The 23421-nt window shown below is 38.4% G+C and overlaps 1 protein-coding gene and 1 non-coding gene across 3 annotated transcripts in view; both read right to left on the bottom strand.

Moving 5' to 3' along the window:
• The window catches only part of Iars1 (isoleucyl-tRNA synthetase 1), a 58646-nt gene extending 37468 nt beyond the window's left edge, over positions 1-21178 (bottom strand). For both annotated transcript variants that reach the window (XR_006854675.2, XM_046457697.2), the window contains exons 1-12: positions 21066-21178; positions 18956-18999; positions 16595-16720; positions 15750-15906; positions 15378-15497; positions 12721-12803; positions 9950-10067; positions 7039-7186; positions 4665-4752; positions 4360-4420; positions 3223-3318; positions 223-345 (exon numbers count right to left, since the gene is read on the bottom strand). Coding sequence is in view for 1 of the 2 variants with exons in the window: in XM_046457697.2 (XP_046313653.1) it covers positions 223-345; positions 3223-3318; positions 4360-4420; positions 4665-4752; positions 7039-7186; positions 9950-10067; positions 12721-12803; positions 15378-15497; positions 15750-15906; positions 16595-16713 (1113 nt within the window). In the remaining variant the exon portion in view is untranslated. The remainder of the gene's footprint in view (positions 1-222; positions 346-3222; positions 3319-4359; positions 4421-4664; positions 4753-7038; positions 7187-9949; positions 10068-12720; positions 12804-15377; positions 15498-15749; positions 15907-16594; positions 16721-18955; positions 19000-21065) is intronic.
• LOC124101661 (small nucleolar RNA SNORA84) lies at positions 18313-18445 on the bottom strand. The gene has a single exon (XR_006854682.1). It is a non-coding gene; the product is annotated as a small nucleolar RNA SNORA84 (small nucleolar RNA).
• Positions 21179-23421: the final 2243 nt, after the last annotated feature.

Below are 23421 nucleotides of genomic sequence, written 5' to 3'. Positions count from 1 at the left end.
ACATCACACCCGTCTAGTACAGCTGGTAGTATCTGCCTGTTTGATTTGATGCTGAAACAACAAAAAACCCCACCAAGTTCCTAGATGAATTACAACATAAGCTATAAATGAGAGTGATAAGTTGCATTGATTTCCTTACTTGAGGAGGAAAAAGGGGGGACTGATTGATGAAATATATATATATATAAGAGTAACATCCTTCTGGTCTTATGGACTACAAACCTTCACATACTGTCCCACAAAATGTGTTACTTCTTCTGTGAAGCAGCCTGAAGCATCCACAGGACAAATAGGGAGTGAGTCTTTCTGAATAATGTTGAAGTCCATGCAGACCCGATAGTCATCCTGGGAAAAGGGAACGGAGGAGCAAGAGGGAAGAATAAAACAGTTGAATGTGCGAGGAAGGAGGAAAGCATGAAATGGTAGGTTTACAAACTTTTGAGTATTCTGATATATACACATAATCAGCTTCATCCTTTTAACTAAAGGTGATTCAACGACCATTTAGGCTGATTAGATCATCCAGCTTAGTCTTTCCAACAATTATTTCACAGACCTGCCATATATAGCAGGGTATTCACTGAGATGACAGAGGACATATATGAATATTTAAAAAAACAGTCAAATTTGAATAATAAGAGGGCTGGGGAAGTGGTAGCGTGCTCGCCCTAGCATGCATGAGGCACTGGGTTCGATTCTCAGCACCACATAAAAATAAAATAACGATACTGTGTCCACCTAAAACTAAAAAATAAATATTTAAAAAAAAAATTTGATTTATAACAGCAGCATATATATAAATCTAAAAAACAAAGGCATATACAGGTATAAAGCATAATCTACCGCACCACAAGATGCTTGATATACATCTGGGCATGCATCCTATCAAAGGATGCCAATAATAATCTAAAACCAAGGTATTCACCTTATAAATATATCACGGGGGCTGGGGAGGTGGCTCAAACAGGTAACGTGCTTGCCCAGCATGCGCGGGGCGCTGGGTTCCATCCTCAGCACCACATAAAAATAAAGACGTTGTGTCCACCGAAAACAAACAAACAAATAAATAAATAAATCACGGTGCCTCAGGAATAGCCTTGAAGAGTGTTAACCATTAGACCTGCATGTCGGCAATGCCGAGCACTTCATCACACTAGCTCATTTAGCCCTCATGATGATGCTGCAAGGAAGGCAGAAGGTGTATTAGGGTTTCACAAGTGCTTTCTTTGCACACAACAGTGATGACCCCCATGTTACACATAAGGGGGCTGACACACAAAGAAGTCAGCTGCAGGGGCTAGGGTTGTGGCTCAGTGGTAAAGTGTTTGCCTAGCATGAGTGAGGCACTGGGTTCGATTCTCAGCACCACATAAAAACAAATAAATAATTAAAGGTCCGTCAATAACTAATAAAAATAAATTAAAAACCCCCCACAAAAACCCCAAACAAGAAGTCAGCTGCAAAGTGGCAATAGTTAGAGTCAAATCCAAACAGCCCACTTCAGAGTCTACAGTGTCCACTAACATGCTATGCTCCTTAAATATGAAGTTACAGAGGCCGTTAGACTGAAACTACTCTGGTTTGACTATAAGACAAGCTAGAAAGCTAACATGCTTCTCCCTGGAACTGTGTTCACTTCTCACTGCGCTGTATTGCTTGGGTGGCGGGATGTGTGGGCAGACAGGAAATGCCCACGACACAAAAACTAGAAATATTAATTGCAGTGCAAACAGCCCTCAGCCACTGCGATAAGGAAAAAGCAGCCCCCTGAATGGAGGTGGAACAGGTGATGTTCAACACAGTGATGTACTGTACTGCCAGGCAAAGACAAGGTAAGTTGAGGCCTCTTAGAAAATGTTTTCCAAGTGGGCTTAAAAAGTATAGTTTGCAGAACTGCATGGTATAATTATAGTAGATATGTGAAGTATAACTATAGTTAGTAACAACTATTCACATATGACAAGGACAATCTGAACTATGATTCAAAAACATGAAACTATCTTTATTTTTTGGTGCTGTGACTCAGCTACAGAAGTTGTATTTTTATTATGTACTATCAGTGGAGTAATCATTACCAGCGGACACAAAAAATTTTTTGACCTCATATGTGACCAGTTCCTACAACACTAATTGGTATCATTAAGACTACTCACATCAAATATGAATAATTATTAGGACTATTAAGGAAATCTTGATTTTATTGTATATAAATAACAATGGCATGGTGACTACATTAAAAAGAAATGTCCTTATCAGTCACAGATGCACCTGGAATTATTTAAAGAAAGACATGAGGCTGAGGATTTGCTTCAAAATCCTCTAGCCAAAATAAAAGAGGTATAAGGGAAAGAAGGGAGAACAAAATAAATTATTATAACAAAGTCCCAGAGTCTATAGGTGCCCTGTGGGCACTACTCTTGCAGTAGTGACCACAGGGACTCTCACTCTTACAGTATTAGGCACTGTGCTAAACACCAGGGACATGATGACATTTAATCCTTCAGTTACCCCAATAGGCAACTACCATCCCTCATCTTACAGAGGAGAAAAGGAAATTCAGACAGGCTATAACACTTGCCCAGGATCTTCCCATCAACAGCAGGTCCACGACTCAAGGTTTACTCTAAAGCAACGTGCCTTTACAAATCTCTGTTATTTGTTTATATCTTTATATATAAATTACATTAAAGGGAATGTGTTGTTAGAAAAATTTTTATTCTAGGAAAAACATAAAAGGGAGCACCCTTCTATAGGGTTTAGGAAGATAAGGACAGATTCTTCCTCCTGATCCTATAGTATTTGGTTAAGAACAAGTAGAGGAAATGGAAGAGATCTTTATTTTGATGGTCCAAGTGTCTGCACATCTCTAAGTGCTGTTAAAACTTACAGAGCTTGTCAACTGCACACACACAAGACAGACATTTACTACATGTAAACCATGAAAGAATGAATAAAGACACAACAGGAATGGTGGCCTTTTGGAGCTTAAATGTCTGGCCACAGACCAGGATTTTACCCATCATTTCCAGAAACCAGTTCACAATGAGTGGAAACTGCAGATGCAAGTTTAACATGCCATCTTGGGAGGAGTGAGCCAAAGAAGAGGCTGACTCCATAGTCCACACGAGAAGAGCCTAATGACACATAAGACTCAGCATCCCATGACAAGCAGCTATTGACATTTACTTCTCATAAGTAAGTTTGCAAGATTCTGCTACTCACAGCACCAAAGTAAGGAGCCTGATGTACAACCCCTGTGCCTTCTTCCTCCTTCACATAGTGGTCAACAAGCACAGTGAAAGCGCCATTCTCTTTACACTGCAAAAAAAGAAAGGTTGGCAGGCATCAGGGATGGAGAGAAAAACACTTCTGCATCAACAATGCAAAGAGCCTGAAAAACCCTTTAGCATGTGAAGTTATTTTCAGAAATAGAAAAAATAGGATTATTCAGGTTGGGAAGAAACCTGATGATTAAAGACATCATTTCTCTGGATAGTGGCTCACCATTTATTAATGATGGAATTATTTGAAGACTTACAGATAAAAATTTCTAATTTTTGTGGCCACATAACTGGGCTTCTTCATTATTTTCCCTTGCCTGAGCATGAACTAGCATATGGTCTCACTTCTGGTTTATTTCCATTCATTGCATGTGCTTTGCTTTCCTCTTCCTTTCAACCCAGCTCAAGCAATTCAGTCACAGAAGGAAATTTCAAAGAATATGGATAGGGGAATCAAGAGGCATAAGTTCCCTAGTACAGTATAAACAATACATAGATACATATACAAATCTAACATATTATAGAAGGTGACTCCTTCTATAATATGAGAGCATTATTTAAAAATTCCCACATAAGCTGGGCATGGTGGCACAAACCTGTAATCCCAGGGACTCAGGATATTGAGGCAGGAAGATCAGAAGTTTGAGGCCAGCCTCAGCAACTTAGTGAGGCCCTAAGCAACTTAGTGATACCCTGTCTCAAAATAAAACGGGCTGGGAATGGATGTGGCTCAGTGGTGGTAGAGTGTCCCTGTGTTCAATAGCCAGTACCAAAAAACAAAACACCCTAAAAAACCCCAACCCCTGCCCCCGCTTTTTGTGGTTCTGAGGATTAAATCCAGGGCCTGTGCATGCCAATTGACTACAATTGAGCTATACATCCCAGACATTCCCACACGAATTTAATGATTTAAACCAGAAGGCAACAATTTAATTTTGTTAATGCTAATTCAGATTGTGGGTTCAGGCACACTCACATGGACAATCCAACAATAAGAACTGAATCCACTCATCACTTCACCGCAGTAATCAAAGAAATGGATGTGGGGAGTCCCTGCCATGGTGTTCCCTATATTTACCTTCACAAAATAGTCGAACAGAGGCTTGTACTTCTTGCCTTTGAGAGAGACACCAGGAAATCTGGAAAAAGGAGAAATGCAAATTCATTATTAAGTTAAAGAAATGAGGCTGCAAGTCACACCAAGTCACCACTTTCACTGGTTTCCTGACCGTTAGTCATGAGAACAGAACATGTGCCCTGGACTTACTAGTACTTAGGACTCAACTTGAAAAGTACAGTGGTGGGTAATAAAGTTCGTCTCTTTAAAACGAAAATCAGACACACACACATATATACCTACATATCAACTATCTGAATAATTACCTTTCAAGGACCTCATAGTCACTCTCCATTTTATAGAGGGCTGACAATCTTGCTTCCATTAAAATGAGTAATTTTCCTCTGGCAACATCTATGAGAATGAGAAAAGGTAGACCTCAGTGAGATTCAGACAGACTGGCTCTGGAGACATGCATCAGGCCTATTTCTTTGCTGAAGAGCTCCTGTGCCACCAGCACCAGAGTGCTCAGGACTTGGCAGGGAGCACTGCACAGAACACTGCAGCACCCTGCTTTCCAAACCTGTGTCAGACAGACCCTAAAGGCATGTAGGCAGCTGGCTGTTATTTTACTTCTCACCCATATCCACTTGAAGAAAGTTGGTCTTATTTTCTCCTTCTATAGGTTAATACATGTGAATGTTTAAAAAATCAGAACATTAACAAAAATCAAATGGCTCACAAAGTAAAAGTCCCATACAATCTCACTCCCTCTCAGATATCCTCATTCAGGTGTCTCTCCATCCAGATTTTTTAATGCACATTCTACCTAAGAAATGTATGTGTAAATGTATAAGGTTCTTCTTAAAAAAAAAAAAAAAAAAAAAAAAAATATATATATATATATATATATATATATATATATATATTTTTTAGTTGTCGTTGAACATGATACCTTCATTCTATTTATTTATTTATTTTTATGTGGTGCTGAGGATCAAAACCAGGGCCTTGCACGTGCTAGGCGAGCGCTCTACCGCTAAGCCACAACCTCAGCCCCTCTTTTTACTTTTTCAAATATTATGAGGCAATATTCTAAACGGTTTTAAAACTTGTTTTCACATAGTATTTTGTGAACATTTCTCCATATATTACCATACATACATCTTTCTAATTCTTTTTTTTGCAGTGTTGGGATCAAACACAGGGCCTGTGTGCAGGAAGCCATCCATGAAATACATGAGGACCTTCTCTCAGCATGGAAGCCAGGAAGGGATAGGCATGGCATTGGGAACTTCCTGTGGTTATCCTGCGGTGACAGACTGCCCAATGCATGTTACCCTCTGCTCTGCTAGAAATGTTCCTCAAAGTAGCATCTGAGATGGGTGTAACCCATTAGGAACTCAACAGACCACATTTCAAGAATGAGTAGTACTCTACTGTATGTAAATAACTGTATTTTGTTACTCAATTCATCTGTTGATAAGACACTTGGGATGCCTCCAACTTTTGGCTACTGTGAATATTCCTACTGTGAAAATGGGCACATCAATATTTGTTCAAGTCCTGTTTCTCAATTCTTTGAGGTAAATACAAAAAACAGAAAATTTTGAGCCAAGTATGGTGATGCATGCCTATAATTCCAGTGACCCCTAAGAGACTAAGACAAGTGAATCACAAGTTTTAGGCCAGACTCAGCAGCTTAGTGAGGCCCAAAGCAACTTAGCAAGACTCCATGTTTCAAAAGAAAAAGGGCTAAGGATGTAGGTCAGTGGTAGAGCATCCCTGGGTTCAATCCCTACTATCAGTACCCCAGCAAAGGTTTTCTTTCTTTTTTTTTTTTTTTTTTTCTGTTTTAGGGATAGGACCCAATGGTGTTCTATCACAGAGCTACATCCTAGCCACCTACTCCCTTTTTATACTGAGAAAGAGTCTTTCACTAAGTTGCTGAGGCTAGCATTGAACTTGCAATTCTCCTGCCTCACCCTCCCAAGTAGCTGTGATTATTGGTGTGTATCACTGCATCTGGCTGGCAGTGGGTTTTTCTCTTCTTTGTTTCATTTCCCTTCTGTAAGCTATACAAATATGAAGGTACACTTACTAAGTACATTCTTTTTTCATTTAAGTCTCTATGGAAGGACCTAGTTGAGCCTGTGATAACTCTCTACCAGGGAATATTTGAAAGGCACAAAATTCTCAAGTTCTAGTACTGATTTCTAAAAGTGAATGTGATGTTTTTTTTTTGAATCTTAGAGTCTTAATCTGCCTTAAGGGCATAAAGAATAAAAGCAGCTTACAAACTGAAAAATATGACAAGATTTTACTTTCTACTTTTTAATATTTCAGAATAATTTAATCTTTTAGTGTTACTTTTCAATCAGAAATGAAATGAATGAAAGAATCTTAAAGTCTACCTACCTTCCTGATTAAATAAAATTCTTTGATTGCTTTGGTACTGGGGATTGAACCCTGGGATGCTTTACCACTGAGCTAAGTGCCAGCCCTTTTCCTTTTTTTTCTCCCCCCCTGAATTTTGAGATAGGATCTTACTAAGTTCTTAGGGTCTTGCTAAATTGCTGAAGATGGCTCTGAACTTGCAATCCCAAATTGCTGGGACTACAGCAATGGTGTGTACCACCACGCCTGGGTAAATAAAATTATATTATCTTATTTGTCACAACTAAACAGGCACCCACTTACCTTTAATCTTCACATATTGCATATCTGGATTAACACAGAGGGCAAGATTACTAGGGAGAGTCCAAGGAGTAGTTGTCCAAGCAACTAAGGAGATACTTTCATCTTCCTCCAAAGGGAAAGTTACAAATATTGAGGGATCTTGAACATCCTGAAACAAATTGAGGTAAAGTACTATTTTACAAACCCCTCAATAATAGTCATAAAATAAAAGGAAACAAATCCTAAATAGGACTAAAATAAATGAATTTTCAGAATAAAATGAGCTCTCAAAAACAAAACAAAACAAAACAAAAAAACCCCTGAGTTCAATTCCTGGAACACACCCCACAAAAAAACAAAAACAAAAACAAAACAACAAAAACCTGTTTACTGAGTGGTGTGCTGGTACATGCCTATAATCCCAGTGACTTGACAGGCAGAGGCAGGAGGACTGAAAGTTTGAGGCCAGCCTAGCAATTTGCCCAGGACCTAAGTAACTTAGTGAGATCCTGTCCCAAAACTTAAAAATGGGCTGGGGATTTTGCTCAGAGGTAAACTATCTGTGGGTTAAGTTCCCAGCACTAAACAAAACAAAGCAACCATGCACCACATTTATAAAAAGAAAGTTCAAAGCCAAGAAATTTCACATAAAATTTTTAATACTTAGCTGGGCATGGTGGTATACGCCTATAATCCCAGTGGCTCAGGAGGCTGAGACAGGATGATCATAAATTCAAGACCAGCCTCAGCAATTTAGCAAGACCCTAATCAACTTAGTGAAACTATCTCAAAATAAAAACTAAAAAATAGACAGGCATGGTGGCATACACCTGCAATCCCAGTGGCTTGGGAGACTGAAGCAGAATAGATGGCAAGTTCAAATCCAGCCTCGGCAATAGTAAGGTGCTAAGCAATTCAGTAAGACCCTGTCTCTATGAAAAGGAATAAAAGAATGGAGGCTTCACTGTTAGAATGATCTATTTTATAATAAGCCTATGAAGAGTTAAGTCAACAAAACAACTGTTTTAGAAAATAGTTATCTTGGGGCAGGGGTTGTGGCCCCGAGGTAGAGCACTTGACTAGCACATGTGAGGCACTGGGTTTGATCCTCAACACCACATAAGAATAAGTAAATAAAATAAAGGTATTTTGTCCACTACAATTAAAAAAAAAAAAAATTTAAAAATACATAAGTTGGGTACAGTGGAGCATGCCTGAAAACCCAGCAAGATCTAAATAGAAAATAATCCTGGAACCATTATGAAATAATTAGAAATGTGAACACTAGCTGGGCGCACTGGGGCACACCTGTAATCCCAGCTACTTGGAGGCAGGAGGATTGTGAGTTCAAAGCCAGCCTCAGCAACAGTAAGGCGCTAAGCAACTTAGAGAGCCCTGTCTCTAAATAAAATACAAAATAGGGCTGGGGATGTGGTTCAGTGATTGAGTGTTCCCGAGTTCAATCCCTAGTATCCCCCGCAAAAAGAAATGTGAAAACTAAGTTATACATACACACATAAGTATATATAGGAAATATATGCTATGTGTATCAGCAAATAATACACTTGAAAAGAGAATGCTAAAGATGATTGTTAAATGACTATGTTTAGGTGTGATAATGAATGTAATACGTATATATGGATAGTGCAGGACTAGCCACATTCAATGGTTGTTAGGATGCCAGAAGGGCACATGGGAGTTAATCATTATTTATATCCCATTTCTATTTACTTTTTCATGTGCTTGAAATTCTCCATGTTAATGTGCACTTTTATTTGTTTTTTTTTGCAGTGCTAGCGAGGGAACCTAGAGCCTCACATGTACATGTTAGGAAAGTGCTCTAACAGGTATATTCCCAGGCCCAAGTGTTTTTATTTATGTATTTGCTTGGTATTGGTGATTGAACTCTGGGTCACTCACCTGAATAACATGCCCAGTCCCTTACATTTTTCATTCTGAGACAGAGTCTTGCTAAATTGCTGAGGCTGGGCTTGAACTTGCAATCCTCCTGCCTCAAACTCTGAGTTGCTCGGATTATAGGTGTGTGTGTGTGACAACACCCAGCCCATCTTTAAAAAGCAAAATATATTAAGATCTGGTAAAGCTCAGGCTTAGTATTCAGGTAGTATATTTTTCTCTATACTTTTATGTGCTTGAAATATTTTATTAAACAAACACAACACAACACGAGCACAATCACAAGAAGACAAAAAGGAATCATCACATTCATCTCATAAGGATTTGCAAAGATCAAATGGAATATGTGAAAGCATCCTCTAAGAGGATAAGGCCTTATAAAATTTGAATTTTATTTATATAATTTCCAAACCTGGCTCCTGAAACAAGACTTCCAAACAAGTTAATATCCATTAAAAACAGAGGATTAGATAAACTTGCAAAAATGAAAACACTTCCTATGTTTCAGAAGATTCCCTGCCATTTACCATCTGTCTAGATGAGGTAAAGAAAATCAGAATGTCTCAACACCTCTGTCACACTAATGACAGGTAGAGACTCCATTTCATCAAAGAACAGGTCATAATACAATTCACCATCCCAAATTTTCTTCCCAACATCTAATGATGTACCAGGTCCCAGATACAGCACAAAGTCACCCAAAATGGTAACCATTAATTTTGAGTGGTGGGAAGTATGTCAGAGCTGGAATTATAAATGAAGAGAAGCATAAAAATATGCTCAAAGCAAGCAAAATCTATAAGACACCTCATAAATTCAATGTAAACAAAACCAAAAGCTCATTTTAATCGTAAAAGAGGCTTCATTCAGCGACTGGTAACATCATCAGTACTCAGTAGTGACCAATGCCAAGACTGCCATTCCATGTTGGGGCTACCTGGGAGTACTTAATGATGTTTACAACCATTCCAGGTACATTACTTGGCACTGAAAGATATCTCACCATTTCACATACCTTATAATTCTGGTGGGATTCGAAGTTGGAAAGTGGAGTGTTACATGCAGTGGAGAAGGGCATGACTTTCACCCCTCTGTATACAAGGCCTTTGTCATAGAGTTGTTTAAAGACCCACCTGGCAAGTAAAGAGTTGGGAGTTTCATAATTACATATACAAATATCTATTTCCTCAAACGCAAATATTTATGAACACTTTCAGTTTCTATCTGCCAAAGAAGTGAAAAAATGTCTCATTTGTGGACTAAGTAGTAAATTACATCAGATCTTATAAATAATTACAAGACATTAAATAAACACTAAATATGCTACTCTCTAATGACATTTTTATGTTCATGACATAATGTGAAGACCATTCAGCACAATGAAGGGCCAATGATATAAATCTGTACCTATCAGCATACATACTAACATTTTTAGAAATGTTAAAAAAAAACAAGATAATAATCATAATTGGCATTTCAGAGCTGATCCTTTAGTTTTCTGGTCTACTATTTAAATCTCATAAGAGTTTAACAAATACAATTAAAAAAATATATATAAACTACTGGGATTAGGATCAGCTATTTCTTGTACATTTAAAAAAATTTTTTTAAATTATTTTTTAGTTGTAATTGGACACAATATCTTTATTTTTATGTCGTGCTGAGGATCAAACCCAGGGCCTTGCACATGCTAGCCGAGTGCTCTACTGCTGAGCCACAACCCCAACCCCTTCCTGCACATTTTTAAAATATTTTTTTAAGTTGATGATAGACCTTTATTTTTTAAATTTATTTATTTAGATGTGGTGCTGAAAATCGAACCCAGTGTCTCACACATGTGAGGCAAGTGCACTACCACTGAGCCACAGCCCCAACCCCATATTTCTTGTACATTTAATCAAAACTTTTACTGAGCTTTTAAATGTGCTGTGTTAACCTAAGTACACCAGGCACTAATTGTAATGGTCACCCCAAGAGTTCTTCTCCCAGCTGGATAATAAAGGCACTGTTGGAAATCCATGCTTAATTATGCCTTTTAAAAAAAATTATATTCTAGTGGCTATGAACATGGCACAGTAAATGAATTAAACTCATTTGTTAAAATAACATTTTAATGAAGAAAAGGTTTTTAAAAAAGTGTTATTCCTGAGCTTTTAAAGCTTAAAAAAAGGTAAACTTTTAAAAATTTTTAAAAAGTTTAGATTTGATGAAGTAACTATTAGCTTTGCAAGCTCATGCAAATCACAATTACTTGCCTCTACCTCAAATAGGGGTCCTGAGTCTATCCATGGAACTCTCTGGGTCATATGGGAAAATTCATGGGGAATTACTTTATATAGTCAAAAGCAACAATTGAATCTAAGTTACTACCACTATTAATGTAATTATCAAAGTTATCTCCTATCATTTCTAAATTCACCCTACAAACAAATTCCTTAGGAGTATTTTTAAAATAATTTTTTTAGTATTTATGTTTTAGTTGTAGTTGAACACAATATCTTTATTTTATTTATTTATTTTTTATGTGGTGCTGAGGATAGAACACAGGGCCTCGCACGTGCTAGGCGAGCATTTTACCACTCAGTAGCCCCTCCTTAGGAGTTATTAACATTCTAAAATTTAAAATCTATTTTCCTCTTGTTCCAACCATTTATGTAAATTAAGAAGTAAGAAGAAAAGTAAGAAGAAAAGGAGTGGGTTTTAGAGCTATACTAATTAATATGAGTGCTATCTACATGTTGTTTTTAATTTAAATTAAAAAAATTTAAACATTTCAATTTGGCAAACTTAAAATTTCAGTTTCATGGCACTTCTTTTTGAGATGCTTGACCAACAACTGGTAGTCAGTTGCTCTAGGGAAATCCAGCTGCTCAATGACAGGAAGGTTCCTGTTCAAAGTCTAGCATTCCAGAGAATCTAAATGGCTTCCTTTTCTTGGGTTTGGAAGTCTAGAGATATGTCCACAGGTGCATGTCAGAGTCAAAGGGATTGAAGAACTGTGGTAAAGCGCCTAGCTCCTCAAAGGCAAAGTATGTATGCCAAGCATGTACAACAGACACAGACTAAGAGAAATGTGAGTGGATAAGAAGGCAATAAAAGCTACAAGCAGCTACAAAGCAATTCAAAGAAACTGTGGTCTACAAAACAGCTCTGCAACTCACCTGTACTTTCATGTACAATTTAATGAAAGTAGGACTTCCTCAAGGCTGGATTATGTACCTTGGACATTTATAACCATGCTAAGGGTACCTGTTTGCCTTGTAATGATCTCATATTATCGTAGGAAGCCCAAGGCAAACCACTAATCAAGATTGGCATGGCTAATGATGGTCAAAAAAATTTCACTTGGAACCACTATGGAACAGTAACTTCACTACATAGTTTCTTTTAGCACTAAATTCAGGTACACATTCTCTTAGACTTAAAAAAAATAAAAATTAAAAAAAAAACACTTTTGAAATGTTATTTTTCCTATATTTGGTATAAACTAATTTGAAAAAAAAATGTAAAATATAAATGTGAGGCCATTTACATTCTTTACTTAATGATGCAGAATTACTAATGTATTTATTACAACTTGCTATTCAACCCACTTGGGCTATTATATGTAAAAGAATACATGCAAATACTGGTAAATTTTTCAAATACAAATGATCTGAATTCAAAAACATTATTTATTCCCAAATATACAGAATTATGGATCTGAAGACAAACTAATTCACACTAGCATACCTTCCCACTGACTAAGAGAATATTCATTGTATTTACAATTTTAAATAAACCTACCAGACAGATTCCATGAACTGTGGATACAGAGTTTTGTAGTCATTGTCAAAGTCAATCCATCGGCCAAGTCTGGTAACAGTAGACTAAAACGTATGGATATTAGAGCAGTATTAGACAATGATATTTGATATTGTACACCAATGTGTTGTTTACTTTTATTGTATCCATATATGATAATTTTTGGAAATCCAAACAATAAATGGTTCAAATAAATCTATATTTCAAACAACATACTATGTGAAGTTAAGAATTATACTATATACAGATGCTAAAATATCCATTTATAAAAGTCGACCGAAACTGCCATTTGGCAATAACCAGAAATATAACTGTTGCTAGTAAATAATCAATACGTGCTCAAATTAATAAGTGAAAGTATCCCAAGAAAAAGAATATTTGGCTGGACGCCGTGGTCCATGCCTATAATCCAAATGGTTCTGGACAGTGAGTTCAAAGCCAGCCTCAGCAACTTAGTGAGGCCCTAAGTAACTCAGCAAGATCCTATCTCTAAATAAAATACAAAAAAACAGCTGGGGATAGTTAAGCGCCCCTGAGTTCGATGCTGGGGGCGCGCGCGCGCGCACACACACACACACACACAACAAAAAAAGAATATTTGAAAAGATCCTCCCAGCAAAAGAAAAACTGAAACTTTACAAAGGAGACAACCAACAGATGACACCTTAAATGAACAAAGTTATCATTAATGAGACATAGCAACAACACAGGCTTCCTGCCATGACATGCTGAGGAGGACATGACATCACCTCTGAAGCATTCCTGTCCAAAACCTGTAACCTAAATTAAATTTGTGAGGATAAAAGTAATATGGACTGGGTGTGGTGGTGCACACCTGTAATCCCAACTTATTAGGAGACAGAGGCAGGAGGACTGAAAGTTTGGAATCAGCCTCAGCAACTTAGTGAGACTGTGTCATAAAATACAAAATAAGTAAGTGCTGGGGACGTAGCACAGTGGTAAACCATCTCTGGGTTCAATCCCTACTAATACCTCCCACACCCCAGAAGCACCAATGTCACGAAAGACAAAGATTGAATGACTGTTTGACATTGAAAGAGCCTGAGCTGGTAGTGGTGGTGTATGCCTGTAATCTCAGCAGCTTAGGAGGGTGAGACAGGAGGATAGCAAGTTCAAAGCCAGCCCCAGCAAAATGGAGGCACTAAGCAACTCAGTGAGACCCGATCTCTAAATAAAATTCAAAATAGGGCTGGGGATGTGGTCCAATGGTGGAATGCCCCCGAGTTTAACCCCCTGTAACCACCCCCAAACAAAAGTGGGACTGACAAGACACAACAACCAAATGTAATTTGTGATTCTGGATTGGATATTAGTTCAGAAGTAAAAATTGGTAGGACAACTGGTGAAATTCAAACAAGATCCATAGTATTTTGAGCTGGGGTTATGGCTCAGTGGTAGAGCACTTGCCTGGCATGTGTGAGGCACTGGGTTTGATTCTCAGCACCACATATAAATAAATGAATAAAATGAAGTCCAATCAACAACTAAAATGTATACATATATACATAAATTTAAAATATATATAAATTATAAATATAAATTATCTCATTAATGTTGACAACTTTGTTCATTTAAAATGTTATCTGTTGGTTGATAGTATTTTATCAACGTTAGTTTACTGCTTTTGAAATTACATTATAATTATAGAAGACAGGAGCAATTGGGAAAGTGGATGAAGGGTTTAGAGGAATGCTTCAAACATTTTTTAGCATGTCTGAAATGACATCAGGGGCTGAGAAGGAAGGTAGAGGGCATGTTTAGAATGTGAGAGGTGAGAGGACCTGGGTGGATCCCCAGCACCACAAAAAACAAAAAACAACTTTCAGAATGAAAAGTCTAAAAATTAAGAAATGCCTATATCTATATTAGGATTTGGCACTTGATGTGATCATGGCTGGAAGAGTCATACCACTAGCCAAACAGGAAATTCTGAAGAATAGCAAGTTTGAGAGGTTGAAGCGAAGATGGAGAATAAGGAAAAAACAAAGCCAGACATGCTTTTAAGTTATATAAACATACTAAGCCAATCTGAGAGGCAGGGAGGAAGGGGGAATCTATGTTCTGATGTTCAGAAGAAGAGGAGGGCAGGAGCTCTGCAGCTTGGAGATTGATTACTAAAAAGAAGAGTGCAACATGGGAGTCAAATTAACATAACAAGCATGAGCCCAAACTTGATTTTTTTTTTTTTTTGATCCAGAAACTGAACCCAGGGGTGCTAAACCACATTCCCAATCCTTCTTTGTATTTTATTTAGAATCTGAGTTGCTTAGCGCCTCACTAAGTTATTGAGGCTGGCTTTGAACTCATAATCCTCCTGCCTTAGCCATCCAAGCTGCTGGGATTGTAGGCATGTGCCATTGTGCCAGGCCCAAACTTGAATTTTTAAAAATACATGAATTATTACAATGAAGCATTCAAGTAAGCCTGTTACAGCATGATTCTAGTCATATACTGTGGGGTAGGCAGGAGACTAGATCAACCCTTTTTTGTGTCACATCTTCATATGTACCACCATACTTTTGAGAACATCTCATAAAAAGAACAAAGACAATAGGCCATTTCAACTTTCATTTAAAACTAAACTTTCTGTTCATTCTACTGAAAATAACCTAACATACCTTCCACTCAGCAGAATATCTCATCACAATTGTGCGGCACTGATTGTTATACTCTGCAATCCCCATTTTGGCCACATCCTCTGGCCCTCTGATTCCCAGTGTCTTATCAATTTCATATTCCTGAAAATTTGTGGGAAGACTGTTAATGTCCTTGACTTAAGAAACAAATACAAGTAAGCAACTCAAGAAAATAAAACAGCTTGAAAAATAACCAATAGTTCTCAATCTACAGAGAAAATGAACTATAAATAATTTTATGGAAATGAAGAACAAAAAGTCAGACATATAGTTAAAATTTACTATATTTCAATGACATGATGAAATGTAATGCTTAAAAAAATCAGATTTATAAGGCTGGAGACTCAAACATACCACAGGTAAGCCATGACAATCCCATCCAAATCTTCTGTCAACGTGAAACCCGCTCTGGTGAGCATATCTTGTAACTATATCTTTAATTGTCCCTGCAAGTATGTGTCCATAATGAGGCAGTCCAGTTGCAAAAGGAGGCCCATCATAGAAGGTAAATCTAACAGAGGTAATAAAAACACATTAGTCATTTTAGAACTGACAGCAAGAATTTAAGACATTTTTTTTTTTTTAATACCCAACTCCTACTGGAGTGTTTAGGAACAAAAAAAGTAGCAAGATCAGGAATTTCAGACATAATTGATTAGATATTTACTAGAGGCCTAGGCTTCAGAAAGGCTACTGGTTATGAGAGTTGGGGAGACTGCCATTTGATTATCCGTTCTTTATTTATTGGTCTAATAACTTAAGACAAGTTAATAGCTCTGATCCTGAGTTAGCTCATCAGTAAATCAGGGCAACAGACACTGATCTCAAAGCTTTTGAGCACAGAAGGCACACAATGGAATCAGTGAATAAAGGACTGGTCTTTTAGGTAAATGAAGACCAGAGGCAGGAAGTACTGTAAAAGTCTTCTACATAGGACTTAGGTATAAGTGCTAAGAGAGGGTGGGGATGATGAAAAAAGTGGAATGGTAGCGAGTGGTATATTCATTCTATTTAGATGGTTTCTTAAAGAAATTTAATCTACCTTAACCAAGAACTCATCCATTTAACAATTACCTACTACTGAGTATGCAGCATGTAAAAATCGAGCACAATGTGGAGATACAAAGATGAATAAAGGGTTTCTGCTTTAGTGGAACTCATTCTCAAGGACTTCACCTTTACCAAAGAAATTCACATACTTTGGCCTATGTTTTGACTGCTTTAAGCATTCTTGAAAACAATTGAATTTGGACCAGAATTGCAAAATTTTGTCTTCTTCAGCAGGAAAATTGATGTTTTCTGGAACTTGTTGAACCATTCTGTTGCTGCAAAAGAAATCAAATTTATTACTGTCAAAAGAGAAATCTAGGAATAGCAGGGTAATATATTATTAAATGAGTGAACATATCACTACATAACTATGTGATAAAATTATAGCTTTATTGAGGTACCTTCACATAACAAAGTCCAATCTTTTAAAATGGACAATACAGTAGGTTTCAGTATATTCAAAAGGTTATGTATCATTATCACTATTTCATTTCAACACTTCTCAACCCCTATAATAAATTAGCAGTCACATTCACTTCTTTGGTCCCTGAAAAGCTTTAATCAGCTTTCTTAAGTTGCCTATTTTGACATTTTATAAATAGAAGCATTTCTATGAGTCATCTATATGTGTCTGAGTTTCATTTCATTAGCACATTTTCAAGATTCATTTGTGCTGTAACATGTATTCACACTGCATTACTTTTTATGGCTGAGTATGTTCTCTACATTAATACATGATACTATGTTTTTCCATTCATTGGTGCACAGACTCTTGGATTGTTTCCACTTTGGGCTATTGTGAATAAGGTTGATATGAATGTTCAGGTACAAGTTTGCATGTGGATATACATTTTTATTTTTCTTTAGGAGTAGAATTTCTGGGTCATATGTTAACTCCGTATTTTAGCTTTATGACAAACTACCAAAATACTTAACAAAGTGACTGCAATGGGCTGGGGTGTAGCTCAATGGTAGAGTGCTAGTCTAGATGCAAGAACCCTGGGTTCAATACACTATACCAACATCAAAACAACACACACAAAAGTAAAGTGACTGCACCACTTTACATTCCCCCGCAGAGAATGAGGATGCCAATTTCTCCAAATCTTCCCCAACACTCCTTATTGTCTACCTTTGGATTACAGCTATCTGAGAGGGTATGAAGTGGTATCTGATTGTGGTTTTGAATCACATTTCCGTAATGACTAATGATGTTGAGTATCATTCCAGGTATTTATTGGTCTTTTGTGTCCTCTGTGGGTAAGCATCATCAAGCCCCTTCCCTCTCAAAGGCTATTTACTTAAAATTCTTTTTTCAAATATTTATTTTTTAGTTGTAGTTGGACACAATACCTTTATTTTATTTATTTATTTTTATGAGTTACTGAGGATAGAACCCAGCACCTTGCATGTGCTAGGCAAGTGCTCTACTGCTGAGCCACAACCCCAACCCCTTTACTTAAAATTCTAATAAAGTTAGTAACCAGATTTCTAAGCCAAGGTCAGATTGCTAATAATGAGAGAACAATAGAGAAGATGAAAAGCCTTAAGTACTCAAGAATCACATCAGTTAGAAGTAATTGACTCTAGAAGAAAAGACCTATATATTCCTCAACCAATTCTGAAAGCACTGAAAGCTCTGTGGTCTAAGTATTTAGCAATCAACTCAGGCCAACAAAAAAGTATTTGGCAAATAGTCTTGTAACTATTACTTTTTTGTTCTCGTTCATTTTCACATGCAAGAGTGTCTGTGTTCTATATAGGAAAAAAAATTTTTAAGGATGCCTCTGCTGACCCAAAAGATTTAGAATCATAGTATTATTATGCCAAACACCAAGACCCAGAGTAAGAGAGTAAGAGAACTGAACCATGTACCAATGACCGGGCTATGGAAGCTGTTGAGGACAAACAGCTCCCATGCATAAATCACAGGATTGCTCTGGCCCACTGTATCCACTAGAGAACTGTACCAGCACAACAGCCTCCAGCAACCACAGGGCGGTGGGTGTGGGGTGAAGAGCAGGTTAACCTTGCCAGGTTGCAACCAGGGATGCCATCTCCTCTTCTTCCTCTTCCTGTAATTAGGCCCTTTATTCTTCCCTATTCCACAATTCCCTGCTTCAGATACCTTAGCTTCAACCTTTTGTTCAGCAAATTCTAAACATTTTGTATAAAATCTCAGATTTTACTTGCCCAAACTGATTTCTTTTAAAACTGTCTTTGTGGTTTCACTATTCTTTACCTTTCATAAGGATGGCATTTCTGAATTACCTGTAATAGTACCAAAAGGACTACCACATCCAACTAATCACCAAGACATGTGGATTCTACCTGGAAGTCTATTTCTGAGGCTCACTCTTTTTCATTCCTAGGACTTCCTACTCTGTTACATTAAGTCAAATATAACCCACAGTGGGTTATCTCAAGTTTTTTCCTCAAATTAGTTATATCCTACTAACATACATCCCACAGACTACTTGTGAAAAAAATATGTATACAAAGATACTTACATGTGAATGTTGATGACAACAAGATGAGATCCTTCTTGTCAGACCTAGGAAGTTAGGAAGACGGAAGGTTAATGCTTGTCTAAGAAATTTGTCAAGGACTTTCTAAAGGCTCCAAAAGAGGGGTTGGAGCCCTGGCTTCAATGCCTAGCACTCAGCTAAATAAAGGCTAAGAAAATATTTCTTCTCATTCTACATGTATCCCATTTTTGTAAGCCTGGCACATATCTTTAATGCCCTTTAAGACTGCAATAATTCAGACAAGATGCTCTTGAGAGAACATCTGCTCAGGACGGGGTATCTCCACCAATGGGCTAATGCAAATTTCTGCCTAAGGTCTCCAAGACCAGTGAACTCTGTATCCAAGTAACTTTCTCCTTTTTTGATTTTAAAATATTTCTCTTGCTAGGACTTCCTGGAATATGCCCATAGTTTACTATGGCATGCATATTCCCATTGTGATGCTCTGCTACTCCCAAATAAATACCACTGTTCTTTGAACACTCTCCCTCTTGTTGATATTTAGGTTGAAACATGGAAGCATTATTTCTATATGCAAACAATTGAAAACAATTTAAATATTTAAGATGAATAAAGTACACTATGGGATATCAATAAAAAGAATACCACCAGCCATTAAAAATAATGAACTGGCATATATAAAATTCAGTTGTGGGGTGGGGGTGGCTGGGGGCACAGCTCAATGGTAGAGCACTTGCTTAGCATATGCAAGGCCCTTGAAGGAATTCCTACCATAAGAAGAACAAAATAAAACAAAATAGTTGTCTCTTAGTATCCCTGGGAATCTGGTTCCAGAACCCTCTGGGATGCCAAAATCCAGATACTCAAATCCTGTTTATAAAATGGCATAGTATTTTCATATAACTTATATACATTCTCCCATACAATTTAAATCATCTCTAGGTTACTTAAAATACCTAATATGATTTAAATGCTACATAATTAGTTGTTATACAGTATTGTTTAATGAATAATGACCACCAAAAACAGCCTGTATTTGCTCAATGCAGATGCAACTATCACAGGCCTATCTACATATCACGTGAACGGAGGTTGGTTGAATGCAGATACAGAATCCATGGATATGGAAGGCCAACTGTATATATATTATTTATACATATTGAGAAAGAAAAGACCAAGTGTCAGTCAGATATACAAACTTATACTATGTTATATATGATTTTCAAAATACACTTACTCATTTCACTACTTCATTAAAAATAGCAACCACGCATTCATAAGGCTGGAAACTAAGTGCCACCTCCCACCTATTCCTCACACACACATTCTAAGCTGCAGTGACAACAGTGCCTCCCCATCTTCTGAATGAATATGATTGGTACTTTCAAATCCTACACTACTCTAGGTATGATCCTCTGCCCATTTTCAAGGCCCATGCCCTATAGCAGCCCTTGAGAAGCGACCTCCTTCTCTCAATTCCAAATCGCAGTGAAAAGATATCTATCTTCTCTGTGCTCCCAATAAGGCGTCCACTTGGCTACTGCATTATTACTGAGGGCAGGGACATCGCGCATGCCCGCGTTGGGACCCAGGTCCCCAATGCTAAATGCACACCAACGGAAAACAGGGACAAGAAGCTGCACTCTGGGACTCGAAATAACGCCTTGATTTGTCCTTATAATTATCTAGACTGGCAATAAACTCACTCGCCTTAACTCCCGCATGCCCCGTCACCCTGAATTCTCAAACCACAGTGTTCAAGGACCACTGTGGCCAAAGGGGGCAGCTGCAGAACTTCCGCGGATGCTAAATCAGGGTCCAAGAAGTCGGACCCGGATTTGTGCCGGGCTCTAAGTCCCGCGGTGCTCCTTTAGAACGAATCCCATCTTCCTCCTTGGAAACAGATACACAGGCAACCAACTCGCAGCAGATCCTGAAGAAAACGCCCCTTAGGAGAATTTTATATACGTGTGTGTGTGTGTAGCCAGAGACACACACACAGTCCTAGTCTCAGGGGTTTACCGTACACGTGACTCTCCTTCTGAGGGCAGGATGCCGCGTCCCCGAGGGGCGCCACGAGCAGCAGCGGACGGACGTGAGGGACCCTGCATACCAGAAGGGCCTGGCTTACCTGGGGAGCCCCGGGGGGCCGCAAGCCTAGGAGGCAGCCGACACCCACGCGGCGGCGGCCCGAGGTGATGCAACACCCAGATAGCACGCGGGGCAAGGAAGAGGCTGCCCCGGGGCCAGCCAATCAGAACGCGCTAACACCCTCCAACAACCCGAGAGGTGATTGGCCGCAAGGGGCACGATTCCGGCCACGCCCACGGGCCGAAATTTGTACCGCAGTGCGCTCAGTGAACGCAGCTCTGCGAGGGGAGGAGCCCGGCGCTCAGAGGCGGAGGCCTGGGCGGGGCTGGCCGGAAGCCTTACGTGCTAGGCTCAGGTTGCACCCCACCGTCCCAAGCTGGGGCAGGGACCATGGGCCTCTGTCTTGCGTGTCAGCGTTCATCTAACCAGACATTTAAGGTCTGCATCTCACTTCATGTAAATTACTGTTAAAATTTACATCCTAAAAACACTGAGACTTCGGAGCGGTGGCTTGCTAACTACTGTAATCCAGAGGCCGCTTTCCCTGTGGTAAATGGCAAGGGAACGGATGAAAAGGCTTCATGACCATCTTTATATGATTTACTGCACTTTAAAAAAAAAATGTTTCCTGTAATAAAAAGAATCATTGGCTTATTTATCATTGCTCTGCGCCTGCCTAGCACCTCCTAGTTCTACTGGTAATGGGGATATAGCTTAGTGGTATAGGTGCTTGTCTAGCATGCAAGGAGGCCGGGATTTCCATCCCCAGTACACAAAAAACAACAAAAACAAAAGGGATTCTGGAGGTTGGCACCACAGCCTATGAAGGAACTTTTGGTCTTGACAAATTGAGAGTAGTTGTGTAGCTAATTGCTTATTTTACCTACTTCATTAATAGGTAGAAAGCACTGAGAACATTTTGATAAGTCTGTTGAGCATTTACTCAACAGTTACCATGGTCTAGGTCCTATTAGCCATCACAGATTAGAGTAAAAGGCTTAATTTCCTCCCAAAGGAGTTACTTGAATCACTTGAATGTATTTAATAGTTGCATATCTTTGCTAAATGGAAGTGTTTAGAATATGTTCAAAGTTTTTGCATTTCTTAATTACCATCTGTTCAGTTGATTTCTGCCACTAGTCCAGAAAACAGATTGGAGCAGGACAGAGGGCTCCTGGACAGGTGTGCCTGGGGGAAAAACCTACAGGTCAGGTATATTCCCAGTCTGATTGTTTAAAAAGTGGACTGAGACACATTTCTAAAGTAGTGTTGGAAGGTATGGGAAGACTTCTCTAGGAAAAAGTTAATCAAAACAAAAATTAAGAAATTAGAGTCTGCGGAAGCCTACGGACAAGCACTGAACAGTAGATCCCCTCTCCCCAGCTGAACCATTTCTATGACACCATGTGAAGCAGAGACACTAAATCACATTTGTGAACAAAGTAAATTACTGTTATTGGAATGGCTTGCTATGAAGCAACAGATAAGAAAGTATGTGATTACTTTAAAAGAAGGTGAAATATTAGATTTATCCTGTTGAGTGGTTGTTCCCATTTTCCTTAATGTCTGAAGTCTTTAGGGAGGCCGAGGCAGGAGGATTGCCAAGTTTGAGGCCAGGCTTAGCAACCTAGAGCCTGACTCAAAATTTAAAAGATGGGCTGGGGACACAGCTCAGTGGTAAAGAACCTTTGGGTTAAATCCCTAGTAACACACACACATACACACACACACACACACACAAACCTGAAATCTTAGATCCATATGAATCCAGAATGATTCTTTAAGCTACTTAATATATGTATCATATTTATTTAAAAAACATACATACTGAGCATCTACTATGTGCCAGACATACTATGTGCCAGACACAGATCTATGTAGTGGGAATATAATGGTTAACAAACCTGATGAAATTCCAACCCTTACAGTTTGTATTTAAGCAAGATATAAATCCAAAAATTATGACATATATATACACACACACACACACATGTACACATGCATATACATGTACACACACACATATATACACCTCATGGTTTGATAATAATCCCTTGGAAGTGTCTATGGAACACAATTTTGTACAGACCCATTTTGATAGAGGGTATCTCTCTCTTGAATCCTAGCCAGGTTTGGGTACTTAGTGAGATATTAAACCTGCTTCTGGACTTGGGAATCTGACTCCAGCTCTTGACTAAAATCTTTCAAGATACCTGGTATTTTTCATAAGCTTCTGGTCTAACTAGAATTCTGGGATAGATGGATTTGTCTCTATAAATTGCTCCATAATTTCTCAAAGTCAGAGACAGGAAAACTGTTATCTGTCTTCCTTTCCTGGTCTTCACTGAACTCTCATTTCAGTTAGCTCATTATCAGGAAATGAGTATAGGACTCAA

The sequence above is a fragment of the Marmota monax genome, unplaced genomic scaffold (genome assembly GCF_021218885.2).
Source record: "Marmota monax isolate L192 unplaced genomic scaffold, Marmota_monax_Labrador192_F-V1.1 WCK01_AAM20220418_F8-fsc00231, whole genome shotgun sequence".
Taxonomy (NCBI): domain Eukaryota; kingdom Metazoa; phylum Chordata; class Mammalia; order Rodentia; family Sciuridae; genus Marmota; species Marmota monax.
Note: the sequence above shows the minus strand (reverse complement) of the source record. Positions and strands in the feature narration are given on the sequence as shown.